Consider the following 15803-nt stretch of genomic DNA (forward strand, 5'->3'; position numbering starts at 1 on the left):
ACTTAGCATTCTACCCTCTAGTTCCATCCACGTTGTCACAAATGACAAGATTTCATTCATATTTTTTTTAGATCTTATTTGTTTATTTGACAGACAGAGATCACAAGTAGGCAGAGAGGCAGGCGGGGGTGGGGGGGAGCAAGCAGGCTCCCCGCAGAGCAGAGAGCCCAATGCGGGGCTCGATCCCAGGACCCTGAGATCATGACCTGAGCCGAAGGCAGAGGCTTTAACCCACTGAGCCACCCAGGTGCCCCCAAGATTTCATTCTTTTATGGCCAGGTAATATGCCATGATAGTATACCAAATGATTTAATATGAAATTTTGAATATCCTACTACAGCTATAGCTGTAGTAATTAATAGGGCTTCTCAAAAGTGCCTCGAACCTTTTGGAAGGAGATCGGACAAGCATAGCTTTACAAAATGACATTTAATAAACAAGACAAGAGCGTTGATCTGGTTTTGCCACTTGAGCAAACACCTGTAGGAAGGTGCAGAAAGGGTCATCCAAGGGGACATTTTCATGTTGTGTACGAGGAGATGGACAGCGTCAGTTTGTGGGAAGGTTGGCGGTTACTGGGGCCGGTGTCCTCCTGGGAAAGAGAAGAATAACAGCGACCACTTACCTTAACAGACCATGACTGTTTTTCTAGATGATTCTCTGAGTTGCAGGCCTTCATGGAAGGCTGGTATGGGCATCTTTAGCCGGCTGGACTCTTACAGATGTCGCGACTCACACTGTCCCGGTGAACTTTGCCTTCCACCTGAAAAGGTAACCCCAAAGCTTCTGGTTTCTGCCAAATATTAAAAGGAAAGCATCTTCAATCCACATTCATCCTAAACCTGTATTTCAAGAATATCCTTAAGATATTTCTGATTCCCTGGTTAGTTCAGTCTGAACAAAAAGTTCTACAGAATTCCTAGTCCTCTTCCGTGTCCCGATCAATAGAACTTTCCTACGTTGGTCATGGAAACCAACCTAAGAGTCTTTGAGGCACTAAACTTCCTTCTTTGTATATAGATGGTTCTAGGCCTTTGGCTTCCTTAAAACTTATAAACATTACAAAGAAAAATAAAGAGAAAGCAAGGACCTCTTTTGTTTTTCAGGAAGCTACAGGTTTCTAATGACTTTTGCAAAAGAGCTACAGAATTCTGAGCAAAATGAGAAACCTGAATCTGGACACTTCTAGAGATAATTAGATTTTTTTTTTTTTCATGTTCTCTTCTGCCCAGCAAAGGGAGTGATCCTGCTTTCCCGCGCACTGTACTGCCTCCCTCCTCTCTCAATTGTACTTCAGTGAAAACTGAGAAATAATTTGCAAGTCATAAACTGCTGTTTTCCTAACATGAACAAAGTACGCACAGCTGATCTCAAATCAGGATGCCTTTTAAAAGCCGCATTGTTCAGGTCCCAGTTGCGTCTGGGATCTGGTTGTGGCAGTGCTAGGACAAAGAGAGACAAGGCCCTCTTTGGTGGTTTTAACGTGGGGTCTAAAAGGGCGCCCAAAGGTAGGAAGACCAGTGCATTGTCGTTTATTCAGGACTTTACTGGTTTCAAAATCGAAAATCTAGGTAGCAGGAAACCCCTGAGGCCCTGGCAAATCAGGAAGGGAAAGCCTCCTGCAGGCGCTAAGAAAGGAACTTGGGAAATTCTCCCCCAGAACCTAGTTAGGGCTGAAGTGGTAAAAAGAAGGTGGGAAGTCTGAATGTGCATCTCAGGACCACTAGGGGGCGCCATCAGCCTCTTGATGTCGTTCCACAGTTTGATGCTCTAAGGGCCTTTTGAAAAGGCAGGTTCTAAAAACTACAGTAAGGATCCAAGATTGTAAGGGGCACAATGTCCTTGGGCGGGGGGGGGGGGGGGGGCTCCTTATCCTCTAGATGTGATGATCTGTGACTGTGACCAGTTAGAGTTTTGGCTGTATGAATCCTCAAATTGGGTTTTACCAAATAAAAAATTGGGCAAAGACAATAGCCATGTGAGTCCCATTGGAAAGAAAGCTACCTTTGGGGCTGGTCATCACAGGCGGTGACCCCAAAGGTGACATGGAGGAACAAGCAAGAGTCCCCACCATTCAGGTCAAAGTGCTCACAAGTCCATATAGAGTTGCTGTGGTCCTGGCTTGGGTGAACGTGGACCTTCTTCAGATGGTAGCCTTACTTGCCCTCCTCAGTGCCTGTGGCCATCACGCAAATCCCTGGCAAATGAGAGGAGTGGCTCCATGCAGGAAGTTTTTGGACTAGGCTGAGTGCCACTTGCTTCAGGATTTGTTCCTCGCCATGACTGATCAGTTGGTTGATCCGCTGAGCTGTCTTAAGAAGAGGTTTAGCATTCTCATAGGGAACCACTAACTATTCATTCCTACTGATGTAACCAATTACCCCAAAACTTGATGGTATAAAACAACTGAAATTTATTATCTCAGAAGCTTGACCTGAGTCTTCCTGGGCCAAAACTAAAGTATGAGCAGGCAGGGCTCTGTCTCTTTCTGGAGACTCTGGGGAAAATCCAGATTTCTGCCTTTGCCTGCTGCTGGAGACCATCTGCATTCTTGGCTCATGGCCCCTTTCCTCCATCTTCGAAGCCAGCAGTGTTCATCTCTCTGGTCATTATTCCCTCCTTATAAATCTTTGCAGACCAGTCACATACCATAGCTTTCAAGGATCCATGTGATCAGATTAGGCCCACCTGGTAATCCAGGATCACCTGTCTATCTGGAACCCATAGCATTGATCACACTGCATAGCTCTTTCCACCAGAGAAGGTAACACAACACGTGGACATCCCCAGGAGCCATTATTCTGCTTTCCGTGCACCAGTAAGTCATCTTCAAGCTTGGGTTTCGCCCTCTGCTCATCACCCCAGGCCACGGCCAGAATGAGTTGTGTTAAGAGTAGACCTACTTAGGAAGTTGGTTGGTGGGTACTTTCCTGTCTGCTTCTGAGGTTGTCCTCCTGGTCCTTAACCAATGCCTTCTCAGACTCTCCAGGGAGAAGAGCAAGTCTGAACATCCTTGGGCTGCAGCAGGAAGTGGTCTTGCTTGGAGCTTAGGGCTCTCTGTGGGTTTTTTAGTGAAGCCTGTTCATGGCCAAGATCAGGCATTTGTTGTTGTTGTTGTGTGTGTTTTTTTAATTAACATATAATGTATCATTTGTTTCAGGGGTACAGATCTGTGATTCATCAGTCTTACACAATTCACAGCGCTCACCATAGCACATGCCCTCGCCAATGTCCATCCCCAGCCACCCCATCCCTCCCACCCCCTCCCCTCCAGCAACCCTCGGTTTGTTTCCGGAGGTTAAGAGTCTCTTATAGTTTGTCTTCCTCTCTGGTTTCATCTTGTTTCATTTTTCCCTCCCTTCTCCTATGATCCTCTGTCTTGTTTCTCAAATTCCTCATAGCAGGGAGATCATATGAAAATTGTCTTTCTCTGACTGACTTATTTTGCTTAGCTTAATACCCTCTAGTTCCATCCATGTTATTGCAAACAGGCATTTGGTTTTATCTGCCTTAAGAAAATTCCAAATCCAAACTCCCTTGGCCACGTGGCATGAGACAGGCTACACGGTCTGTGTTGGAGTGAATCCTAGTGGATCGACAGGATCTTTCAAGGGGCCCTTTGGCTTTGCCTGCCCTGCTGGAAGACGAGGTGGGACTGTCTGCTAAGGGTCATGGCTTTGCAGGACTCCCTAGTTTCTGTCGGCAGATGTCAGCTCTGGATAGGGGTAGGGGGGTTTTGGTGTTAATTGGGCAGAAGGGCTGTTTGTGTTGTAGTTGTGGGGATGGGGGCACAATGTCAAACTCATTGTCACCTTGAGTTATGGCAAGAGTTTCTTAGAGAGAGAACAGAATGTGTGGCACATGGCCAGAGGCCCCCCAGCCCACCGGCCGCCAAAGATGTTCCCAGGACTGTCAAATGTCTTCTCCCTACTGCCCCCACCCCTGCCCCAGAGGACGTGCGTTTTCAGTAGCCTTCACCCAGATCCATTTTCTGTCCCAAGCACTGTTTGTCCTTTGCGCCTGGTTCTAAAATGCACCTTTTAATCATTATGGATTCCCCAAGCTACCTCCAATCCTTACTGAAAAGAGATGGGCTAAAACCAAGAGGTAGACCTTTGCTCCGAGGAAGGACCTTGCTGGAGTTCTATGTAAACATAGGCCGGTGTCCAGAGTAGGCTGAAGAGGATCAACTTTGGCCAGCTCCTGGGTTCCAACCCTGCTGGGTGACCTTGGGCAAGTTACTCTACCTCTCTGTGTCTTAGTTTTCTCACCTGTAAATGGTGCTAGTAATAGTGCCTGCATCTAATGGGGTTGCTGTCAGGATTGAGTTGATCGAAGTGTTTAGAACAGTGGGTGGTAGAGTATATACATGCTGTGTCTTAGTTGTCTTCCTCTTCACTGTTTTACCACATAGCTCTTCCATTTGCAATGGCACTGGCAAGAGAACTGGGATCTGTTATCCTCTTAAGGACCCAGGTGAATTATTCCTAGAAGATTTACCTAATTACTTGTCTTCTTGTTGGATTGGCAGGTGGGAGATAAAATAAGGTAGCACTTCCCAATCAGTACTCAGCTATCAACTCCAAATTCCTGTGAGGCAAACTTTCTCCCCAGTGGTTTCTGATGCCGGGGATACTCGCAAGGTTTTCCTACTTCACTGGGATGGAGGTTCTTGCTGTTCCTTTTAACCCCAGGGGTAATAGGGAGGATCCAAGAGAAATTGTGGCCCTTGTTGAGAGTGACATAGGGATTCCCAAATGAGGAGATCCTGATTTCTGGCCCCATTTCTGTGGTCCCCTGGGGTCTAGAGGGTCCATTACACCCAGAGCTGGGCGATTCTGGGGTAGGTTTGCCACCTGGACCCCACCACTGGTTTTTAACTGCTTCTCTTTCTCAAAGGCTTCCCTAACAACTCAGAGGGGGAAAGCTGGCTGTGCATAACTTGGGGAGATTGCCAGGCTAGTCGTAATTCCCACCTCCTTCCCAGACCTCTGAGACCTTACCCTCTGTTTATCTGTCTGCTTTCCCAGGGAGCTGATAGGGTTGAGCATTCAAGGTATCAGCTACCTAATCAGTGCATTATACTAATCTATGCTGATGTGCTGGTTAGAGAGGAGCAAAGCCCTGTTTCTAGGTAGTCTAGGAGGACATTTACATGTTTTTCCTCCCCTAAAAAGTAAGGCTCTCATCTGGGCAGACAGCACGGTGACCAGATGTTCCAGTTTGCCCAGCGCCTGGGGAAGGAGGATGCAAAATTTCCAGCTTTAAAATCAGGACCGTCCTGGGAAACCAGAGTAATTTGTTCCCCAGAGATGGTCATTTTGGGTGGGTGGGGAAAGAACCCTCAGGACAGGCAGGCTGGGGGGATACCTGAGGACAGATGAGGCTGACCACGAGGCTGGGTGTGGTGGATGGTCTCCTTGGGGAGAAGGTGGAGTTTTGCTGACTTTAAAGGAACTGTACATGATGAAGAGTTGCTAGAACTTTGCAAGACAAATCCTCACGCTATGAGGATTTTAAAGAATTATATTTTATTTATTTAATTTTTATTTATTTTATTTATTGATTTTATTTTATTTATATTTTATTTATTTAATTGAGAGAGAGGGAGAGAGAGCAAGAGAGAACACTAATGTGGTGAGGGGCAGAGGGAAAAGCAGACTCACTGCTGAGCAGGGAACCTGACGTGGGGCTCAATCCTGGGACTCTGGGATCATGACCTGAGCCAAAGGCAGCCACCTAACTGACTGAGCCATCTAGGCGCCCCCTCACCAGGCGAGTTTTTGTAAAGTGACTTCCATAGGTGCAGCTTAGTGCTGTGGACACTGTCAGGGGAGTTAGGTAGGAGATGGACATGTTACAGACACTAGAAGGGAGCAGTCATCCACCTGTCCTGCTCAGAAGGCTGACACAGTCCACTATGAAGATATGCAACCAACAGGAAACAATTAATAAACAATTTGGTGCTAAGCCAGACAGAGCCATCTGCATTGCAAGCAGAATTCAGCCAAGGGCAAAAGCAATGCCCAGCAGTCAGCCACAGAAAGGGATCCAGAATGGGAGCGAACACCTACAGGTTGGGAGGCAACAGTTAGATGGTTTCGAGGTGGACAAATGGTATTGTAGGAGGGTGACATGGGACAATTAAGGACACAGCAGTTGGTCAGTGAGAACAGTATTTGGGGAGAGTGAATGGGTTAACTGGCCTATGTTACAGAGTGGAAAGCTTCATCCTTGAGAACAAAACAGCCAGTTATGTCACCAGGAAAATGGGTAAATTGGGGAACAGCAGAGGGATTGAAATTTGGGATGTGCAAACCATGGCAAACGGGTAGGTAAGTTCTTAGTGCAAAGGAGAGGAACATTACGTTAGAGAGAAAAAGGAGGGACTTGCAAGGGGCTGCTTTGAATGAAAGTCTGTTGGAGAAGAGAGTTTGAGGAGGTTGATGGTTTTTCATTGGCTGAGTTGTGGCAGTTTCTCATTGGCTGGGCCGTTGCCCGGTGAAGAGAAAATCTTCCTTCCTCCTGTTGGGGTAGCAAAGTTGGCTTCTTCCTGTTGGAAGATGCAGGGGGCGCTTCTTTCTGTTGTGTCCGCAATGGAGTTGGTTGGGCAGGAGAACGCTAAATGAGGTTTCCCTCATTCAGTTTCACAGGGCAACAGATGATTAAATGTTTCTGGGTGTCAGGGATTGTCCTCCATAACATCTAATGAATTCTTGCCCAGTGGGGTGGGGTGCATACTGTTACCCTATGTTGTAAATGAGGACATCAGGGTTCTGAAGGTGAGGTACTTTGCCTTGGTCACACTGCAGGGACTCTAGCAGTGTCATTTTAATTTGCTTTCGAACAACATTCCAGCTGAATGACCTAAGATCTAAGGAAAATGGTATCTTATCTGGGTGGTCCAAGATATAGAAAAGATCAGAGGAGTTAGCAACCCTAGGCTGGGAGCCGCAGCAGGAGGCTGTTGCAGGAATTTGGGTGGGAGGCTGAGACCTTTGCTGTGCTGGGGACAGACTAATGTTCAGGTAAAGGAGAGGAAAGACTCTGGCTTCTGTCTTGAGGACCTAGAAAGCAGCTGGGACCATTAACTGGATCCCGTTTGGGAGAATGAGAGAAATCTTTATTCACCCAATCCTGTCTGTGTCTTTGGGCAAGTTACTTAGCTTCCCTGAGCCTCAGTTTTCTCCATCTGTACAATGGGAATAGTTCTAAGGTGTCCTTCAAGATTTTGAGAGGATTAAATCTGATTAAGGGCTGTCATTGGTTTAGAAACATATTTAAAATCAGAGCAGGTATTCAGGGACTCTTTGTTCTTCCCAGTTTTGAAAAATCATCTTAAAAATTGCTGATTTTTGGAGGGCATTTCCTTCAAAAAACATTCTCATTCGACAAGAAAGGGATTGGCCAATTTGTTTCTCTCCTGCTTTGCTAAAATAACCTTCTTTCATGGGGTTCTTGGGTGGCTCAGTCGTTAAGTGTCTGCCTTCGGCTCAGGTCATGATCCTAGGGGTCCTGGGATGGAGCCCCAATTGGGTTTCCTGCTCAACGAGAAGCCTGCTTCTCTCTCTCCCATTCCCCCTGCTTGTGCTCCTTTTCTCTCTGTGTCTGTCATTGTCAAATAAATAAATAAAATCTTTAAAAAAAAATAAGCTTTCTTCATGTGGATATGCAGGTCTGGTGTGTAGACAGACCTTCGAATCCTGATGGAGACTTTTCCATAATGTGGAATTCACTCTGCCCCGTGACAGTGGACACGAGAGAGTGCAGAACTGCTCAGGGTCCCTTAGACTTAGCATGGCAAAAGTCAGAGAGGAGATCCATTTTCACTTTCCAGCAGGGGCCTTTGGTGCCATTTCTTGAGAAGAAAGCAGTCCCCTTGGGCTTTTCAGCCCTGCCATCAGTTAAGGTGCGCACAGAGGTCCACATGCTCTTTCCCCAAGAGGTTGGTGCAACCACTCCCAGACATGAAGGCCAGCCCAGGCCCTGCCTTTTTTGCCTCCTGGCTGAAGATGTGTTTGCTTTTGCAATTAAGAAAATGACCTGAGTTGTTAATTTTCGCTTGGAATAGGTATAGGAGGCGTTACTTTTGGGAGGGGGGGCAATCTGTGGCTTTTTAAGGACTGTACAGTCTGGCACAAAAATCACACTAATTGAGCCTTGTTAAAAAGTTCCCTCAATTCCATAATTGTCCGTTCTGGGACGCTCCCATTTGGTGGAGTAATGATGTTGTTGCTGCCAGTGTTAATGACACTAATAGCCTTTTTTGGGTGCCCCGGAGACCCAGGTGTATCACACCAAGATCCTGCAAGGCGTAGGTCTCCTTATCCTGTTTTTAAAATGGAGAAACTGAGGCTCAGGGACAACCTGTGAACTGCCCGAGGTCGCACACTAGTCCGTAGCGGGGCCAGAGTTCGCACCGGCTCTCCCTGGCTCCAGGCGCTGTGCTCATTCCGGCTGAGCACTCTGCCTCAATATAGAAACTTCCATTTATCAGGCAAATGGAAAGAATCCTACATTTTTAAAACATTTACAGAATTAGTCAAAATCAGGAAGTCTCAGAACTACTTAAATATTGCATTTCAGGTCGCGCCATTAGAGCAAGAGGCTTGGGGAAGATTTTACAGCTCGTAACTCGGGCCTTCCCCTCCCCCACCCTGCTCTCCCTCTGCCCCCCCCTCCTCATCTCCGGCCCACCCCTGTTAGCTGTTCCTCTCCATGGGAGATATCTTAGTAGGAAGAATTTGGAGCTCCTGAAAGGGAAAAGTTCATGGACGTTGGCCCAGAAAAGAGAGAGGGGGGAGGGGCTGTGAGGCACTTTCTGAAGCCAGCCCGGATTCACGTGTACAGAAGCCGCAGGACTCAGGCCTCCGGTCATCTCCCCGAGTGCCAGGAACTCTCCCAGGCCCGGCGGTAGTGGCCCCAATGAATGAAGATGGGTCCCTGCCTCCAGACACCCCCCCGCTTCGAGGGTTAGAGCTATCCTAGTTCTCCCACCTGCTTCTAAATGGGAGCCAGAAGAGACCCGGGAGGAGGGCCCCCACCTTTCTTCTCCTCGGGTTGGGACATTCTCCCCAGCCCCGACCTGCACCAAATGGTGGGTGCAGAGGCAGGGTGGATGCAGCCTGGGCAGCACAGAGAGCAGTCAGTGCTCCCACATTTCTCTGTCACAAGCCCTGAGGATTCCAGGCGCCACACGTCGGTGGTTGATAACGGTCAGGTCCTCAGGTACCATGCAAGGTGTCCATCAGACCCCAGAGTCAGGCGGTCCATGCACTGAGCCTGTGTGTGCAGAGGGAGGGAGCCCAAGCCTCTGTGGAGACATGCAGTCAGTGTAGACACACGGAACTTGGGAGAGGGCTGGGCGTATGGCCTGAAGGCTAAGCGCTCTGTGTCAGCCTTGCCGTGCACGTCTGATGGCCAGTTCCCAAGTGTGTGAGGCCATCATGCTTCCGGCAAAGGACACTGGAGGAATTCGGGGAAGTTCGTGGGTGGGACTTGAGGGAGGGAGTCATCGCCTGTCTGGTTGGCTCTGACTTTCTCTTTGGCGGGCACAGAATTTCTCTCTGTCCAGCCTTCCATGGGGTCAGCGGCCAACAGAGGAGAGTCCTGGCCCCTCCCGTCGACCACACTGGTCTTCTCAGAGGAGAAGCGGCTCTGGTGGCTGCGTGGCCTTCCATGTCACACTCCGCCTTCTGCCTCCTGCCTCCCCTGGTCAGCTACTGTTCGTGTTCTGGCCCAAGTGCCTCCAGCACGCTGGAAACAGGACAGCCTGTCATTACTCACTGATTTTCTCCCAATCTCTGTGATGCAGCCAAATGAGCTGTTCGCCCCCACGTCCCTCCTGGTTTCCTGCAAGGACTGGAATACTTCCCTGCACACGGGGTGCTGTCTGACCCCCTGGGATGAAAGCCAGCTATCAGAAAAGGGACTACGAGAATATTCCTGATTTATTGCCTCCTCTTTATCTTCCCTCTGCCCACCCCAGTTGTCTTTCATTTTACATTTGGGTAGAGGAGGGGAAAAGTGCTTACTTTATAGAACGGGTTTAACCTTTGGACCCCATAGAATTTTCTAGAAAGAAGGTAGAGCCAAGTAGTTGGAGAATCAGGGTGGTGGGTGTGTGGCCTGCTCTGGAGGAAAGGAGAGGGAGGGGTGCTGAGGAGCTGCCAAAAATACCTCGATGGGGGTCGTCACCCCAATGTCAGGTCTGGACCGGGGTCCCAGGAGTCCATTTGGTCCCTCAAAGGCAGTGGCAGGGCAGGAACATTTTAGTGGAAGCCTGGGGCGTGGGAGGTGCCCCTTCCCTCTAACCGCAGTGCAGAGCTGGAGAGGCGGTCTGCCTGAAGCAAAAAACAGTGAAAGGAAATTTGAAAAAACAAAATTTTTTTTTTCAAAAATTTCTTTCCCCCCACAGATTCTAAATGGCACGAATATGCAAAGGGCAAGTGGGAGAGGCTCTAGTTTGCCGACCTCTAGGGTGTGACACGGGGACCCTTCTGCCTCGGGCCTGGGGGACTCTGTGCAGGGGACGTGGGGGCAGGCCAGAAAGGCAGCTTCTTCTCAAGTCCGCAGCTGCCCTCTGTGGCAAAAGGAATGTCTCGGAACGTGTCAGAGGCATTCCTGTTTTCCTTTTTGAGAATTACCATCACAGGCCCTCAGAACTGTTGAATCTGAAAGGCAGACACAGGATTCTGGGTTATCCAAGCGTCTGGGACTTCACTGGAAACAAGACACTCCGCGCTCTTCAACTGCTTCATCTGATTTTATCAGAAATGTGTACAAAAATCCCCCCCCCCGCCCCCACCGTGGGCTGAGAAGCTCCGCTGAGAAATTTTAGCCCAGGGTGTAATTAGCCCAGGAGAATTATCAGCAACGGAAAATAAAACCTGGTACCATAAAACGTCTCAATTAGGGCGACGGTGTCAGTTAGTCACTCCTCCTGTCCGCGTATTTATCCCATCATCTCCGGGGCTCCGTGAACCTGACCTGGACCGGCCCCTCCCCGGTGTTGCGCAATCCCGGGGCAGCCGGGCCGCCTCGCTCCGCCCTAGTCCCTGCCCGCGCGTCCTAGCCCTGAAAACACATTCAAGTAATCAAGTTGGGCAGCAAGGCGTCCTCGGCGGCCCCCTCCCCCACGTGTTCCCCCGACCCCCCCATGTGCAGGAGACCAAGACAGGGAAGTGTGTTCAGAGCCATTTGAGAGGAGGCGACAGCGCGCATGTAAAGCTTGTTGGCAGCCCGGCGCCGGGCGCATTCCGGAGGACCGACTCACTCTGGGACTCACTCTGGAAAGCGCAGGACAGTCCCCAGCCCGCTAGCGCCGCTGGCACGCGACGGTGCTGCTTTGGGGCCACATGGGGGCGGTGCGGAGGGCAGTCGTGACTTTCATCCCTGCCTTCCGAGCTCCGCGCGCGGCGCCCTGCGCCATCCTCCCGCCACCTGTCTGTCTCCAGTCGTCCCTGTTCCAGAAAGGAGCCTGTTCCCCAGTGTCCGTGTCTGCAGGGCTGCGGGGCGAGGCAGGTGTTACTGGGAGGGGACGTGTGGCTCCTAACCCCCACCCCGGAGATGGCAGACCCGCACGGGCCCCGCGGGATTTGGCCGCATTCGGGGGGGGGGGGGGGGTTACGACAGGGGTCCCCGAGGCTGCAGAGGCGAGGGGGCAGGAGAACGGAACACTTGCCCCGCGCCGCGGAGCTTACCTTAGGCCTGACTGTGCTTAGTGTAACCACTAGAAAAATAAGAGGTTTGGAAGCGGCGAGCAAGTCAGGACTGGCCCAAGTATGCGGCTTTCGGTCCCTGCGCTTTCCGAGCCCCGCCCCCCGCTTGGCTCGATTCTGCCCCATCCTGCCGCGGTTCAGAAAGAACCCGGACTTAGAGGGGTCCTTGCAGCCAGGCACCCGGAGTTTTATGTAACTCAACTCTGCTCTTCATGCTCCACAACGGAGAGAGGAGGAGCCTGGGCAGCCTTCGGAATGGCCAGGAGCCGGTGGATCCTGGGGCAGGGAACAGCTTCTGGAGGCCAAGCAGGATGCTGTTTCGGGGCCCATCTGCAAGGGAGTTGTACTGCCCACTCGGTGGGATGGGGGGTCCTGCCTGCCCACCTCTCCTCTCCAACCCTCCAGCTCCCAGAGGCTTCAGAGTCCAGCTGGGGGAATCCTCAGCCCTTTTCCCCTGCTGGGTCCACAGGCCAGCACCTGCCCCTGGGTGAGGGAGAGTTGGAGGGCTGGAGAGGGTAGGCTGTGCTGCGAGGGCCTGGAGCTTCCCGGACTCTGAACCGAGCCCTCTAAGTCTGTGGGTGCCTCTTTATGCGCATGAAGTCCACCTTCATGGGTCTCCGGCCACCAGCATGGTGTCACCTTGGAAGAGCTTGTTAAAAATTCATATTCTGGGGTGCCTGGGTGGCTCAGTGGTTTAAGCCTCTGCCTTGGGCTCAGGTCATGATCTCAGGGTCCTGGGATCGAGCCCCACATCGGGCTCTCTGCTCAGCGGGGAGCCTGCTTTCTCCTCTCTCTCTGCCTGCCTCTCTGCCTACTTGTGATCTCTGTATATCAAATAAATAAATAAAAATCTTAAAAAAATTCATATTCTTGGGCCCCAAGCAAAACTTACTGAACCCAACTCTCTGTGATGTTTTAATTCATTGTTTTACTTTTTAATTAATTAACTAATTAATTTATTTATTTTTAAGTGAGTCATGCAGTAAAGTAGCCCAAATGTAATGCCTGCCACTTGAATATACCTATGTAGCCATCATGGAGATCAAGATCTAGAACATTTCTGCTACCAAGAAGCCTCCTTCCCATTCTTCCCAGATAATACCCGACTTTCTAGGGACCATTGTTCTTCGGACTTTCATGAACCAGAGGAGTTTGCCTGTGTCTGAACTCCCATGAGTCTGGTTTCTTTCTCTTAACAACCACCTGCTGGGGATTCATCCACATTGTTACCTATAGTAATAGCTAATTTTTTTTCCCATTGTGATGTAGCGCCCTATTGTATGAATGGACTACAGCGTATCTCCTTTTCTATGCCTGATGATAGCTGGGCTGTTTCCTGGTCTTGACTATTGTGCCAGAGCTACTAAGAACATTCCTATGAGTGTCTCTAGTGTTCCTTAGCATTTCCTTTTGTCAGGCATGGAATTGCTATGTTGTAGGGTTTATTTTTTCTTATTTTTTAAGTTTAATTTTATTATGTTAGCCACCATACAGTACATCATTAATTTTTGATGCAGTGTTCCACAGTTCATAGTTTGCGTATGACACCCAGTGCTCCAGGCAATCCCTGCCCTCCTTAATACCTACCTTAATATCTTTTTTTTTTTTTTAAAGATTTTGTTTATTTAACAGAGAGAGATGACAAGTAGGCACAGAGAGAGAGAGAGAGAGAGAGAGGGAGGCAGGCTCCCCGCCGAGCAGAGAGCCCGATGCGGGACTCGATGCCAGAACTCTGAGATCATGACCTGAGCCGAAGGCAGAGGCTCAACCCACTGAGCCACCCAGGCGCCCAATACCTACCTTAATATCTTAATACCTCCTCCCCCCTTCTCCTCTAAAACCCTCATTTTGTTTCTTGGAGTCCATGGTCTCTCAGGGTTCGTCTCCCCCTCCAATTTCCCTCCCTTCATTTTCCCTTTCCTTCTCCTGTGTCTTCCACGCTATTCCTTATGCTCCAGAGATAAGTGAAGCCATATGATAATTGACTTTCTCTGTTTGATTTATTTCCCTTAGCCTAATCTCGCCATAGAGTTTATGTTTAACTTTGGTAGATGACTGCTAAACAGTTCTCCAGAGGACTTGTACCGTTTGCTCTCTGACCAGCGGCGAATGGCAGTTCAGTTGCTCTGCTTTCTTGTCAACACTTGGTACTGTCAGACCTTTTTACTGTAGCTGTTCGGGGAGGTGTGCCGTGGGATCTCTTTGTGGCTGTAATTTGCACTGGCCTCCTGCCTACAGATGTTAGGAACATTTTCATGAGCTTGTTGGCCATTTGGATGTGTCTTTTGTAAAAAGTCTGATCAAGTCTTTTGAAAACTGGGAGTCTCTTGCCCTCTTAATTTCTAGGACATCTTATTATTTTTTTTAATTTTCTTTTTTTTGTTTGTTCCTGGTGGGCTTTGTATTAACATATAATATATTATTTGTTTCAGGGGTACAGGTCTGTGAATCATCAGTCCTACACAATTCGCAGCACTCGCCATAGCACGTTAGGACATCTTATTATTAACGGCCCCTCCAGGGGTGCCTGGGTGGCTCAGTCACTAAACATCTGCCTTTGGCTCTGGTCATGGTCCTGGGGGTCCTCGGATCTAGCCCTGCATCTGGCTCTCTGCTTGGCGGGAAGCCTGCTTCTCCCTCTCTCACTCCTCTGCTTGTGTTTCCTCTCTTGCTGTGTCTTTCTCTCTGTCAAATAAATAAATAAAATCTGAAAAAAAAAAAAAAAAAAGAAAGAAAAAGAAAAAAGAAGAAAAAACCCAGTCCTTCAGGTGACTTAAGGACACCATCTCTCTGAAGGTCCTGTTTTCTTGGCATCCGTTTTAGCCTTTCTTCAGTTCCCAAGCCAGCAGCTTGCTTCCTGTCTCGTGTATTGTGAGGCAGGTCACAGATGCGGTTCTGTCCTGTGCCGCTTCTCTTAACCATAGGCAGTAGGGTTAACTGTGGCTGTGTTTCTGTCACCGAGGTCTGGCTGGGGGTGGGGCTTGCCGTCTGGAGATATGAAGAGCATGTCCAAGCCCCCTTCTTGCCTTTCCAGCAGCATCTTATTGGGCCACGGGCTTGTCAGAGGCCTGAGGCTTGGGAGAAAGGTGGCAGGAGAAAGAAGCATCTGGGAACATCTTTTCTTGCCCTTGATCCTACTGCTCCATTTCCAAGGGCATGTGGAGCGCCCCCTCTCGTCCCCATCACCTGCCTTTGAGAAGGACGTGTATTTAGTATGTGTGTGTCTACGTTTAGGGGAGGTGTGTGTGGATGTGACCTGCTTTGGGTCCCCAGAGAAGAGTCACTCCCCTCTCAACACCAACTGTGTAATAAGCCCCCTTCTCAGTAGAAGTGCTCCCCATCTCAGCCGCCCCGTGAGTCAGATGAGGGGATATCCAAGTTTGATAGCGTACGGGGATCTAGAACGCGTACAATGCACCCCTCTCATTCTGGAGACGAGCACCGCGGAGACCACGAGGGCTGGTGTCTGGGTGGGAGAACCTGCCGGTGGGTTTCTAAGCCTGCTCCCCCTGGAAAGAGGGGTACTGCTTCTGGAGGCCATTGTGAGACAGAGGAGGCAAAGAGCATGTCTTTCTTGTGGGCCTTTGGTAACAAAGGGAGTTCCCAGGGGCTGTGCTCTGCGTGTGTGCAGGCTGGGCAGGGGCCCAGCGCGGCAGGAAGTGGTGAGTCGGGGAAAGAAAGAGCAGATGCTCGGTGCGGCCTGTCCCTGTGCTTCCCCCACCCTCAGCCTGGCGGGGCTCAGCGGCTCCGTGAAATGGCCCCGGAAGGGTATTGGCAGTGTTAGGACCATTAACACAAGTGTGTAAAGGTTTTGTGCCCGCGCGTTGCGGAACCTGGGACTTCCCACTGTGAAGCCGGCTCTGATGAAGATTCCTTTTTCCACGTAGGCTGGTTACGATGGTGAGAGTATTGGGAATTGCCCGTTCTCCCAGCGCCTCTTTATGATTCTCTGGCTAAAGGGCGTTATATTTAATGTGACAACAGTGGACCTGAAGAGGTAAGATGGGCCTTCCGCATTACTGCAAGAACTGTACTTTACGCCTGGCAAACCCATTCACACCCACACCCGTTCTCACCGGCACT

At 49.8% G+C, this 15803-nt stretch overlaps 1 protein-coding gene and 1 long non-coding RNA gene across 5 annotated transcripts in view; one reads left to right on the forward strand and one right to left on the reverse strand.

Annotated features, from left to right (window-relative positions):
* CLIC6 (chloride intracellular channel 6) overlaps window positions 1-15803 on the forward strand; it is an 87273-nt gene that overhangs the window by 20675 nt on the left and 50795 nt on the right. For both annotated transcript variants that reach the window (XM_059164669.1, XM_059164668.1), the window contains exon 2: window positions 15608-15717. In XM_059164669.1, coding sequence (XP_059020652.1) covers window positions 15608-15717 — 110 coding nt within the window. The remainder of the gene's footprint in view (window positions 1-15607; window positions 15718-15803) is intronic.
* LOC131825344 (uncharacterized) lies at window positions 141-11042 on the reverse strand. 3 transcript variants are annotated; one of them, XR_009351219.1, is made up of 4 exons: window positions 10897-11039; window positions 10180-10343; window positions 737-763; window positions 141-592 (listed from the first exon to the last, which is right to left on the reverse strand). It is a non-coding gene; the product is annotated as an uncharacterized LOC131825344 (long non-coding RNA). The 3 variants fall into 3 exon arrangements; XR_009351218.1 differs by lacking the exons at window positions 141-592; window positions 737-763 and adding exons at window positions 8705-9756; window positions 10474-10673 and having other exon boundaries at window positions 10897-11042; XR_009351217.1 differs by lacking the exons at window positions 141-592; window positions 737-763 and adding an exon at window positions 8705-9756 and having other exon boundaries at window positions 10897-11025.

This window comes from Mustela lutreola, chromosome 2, assembly GCF_030435805.1.
Source record: "Mustela lutreola isolate mMusLut2 chromosome 2, mMusLut2.pri, whole genome shotgun sequence".
Classification (NCBI taxonomy): domain Eukaryota; kingdom Metazoa; phylum Chordata; class Mammalia; order Carnivora; family Mustelidae; genus Mustela; species Mustela lutreola.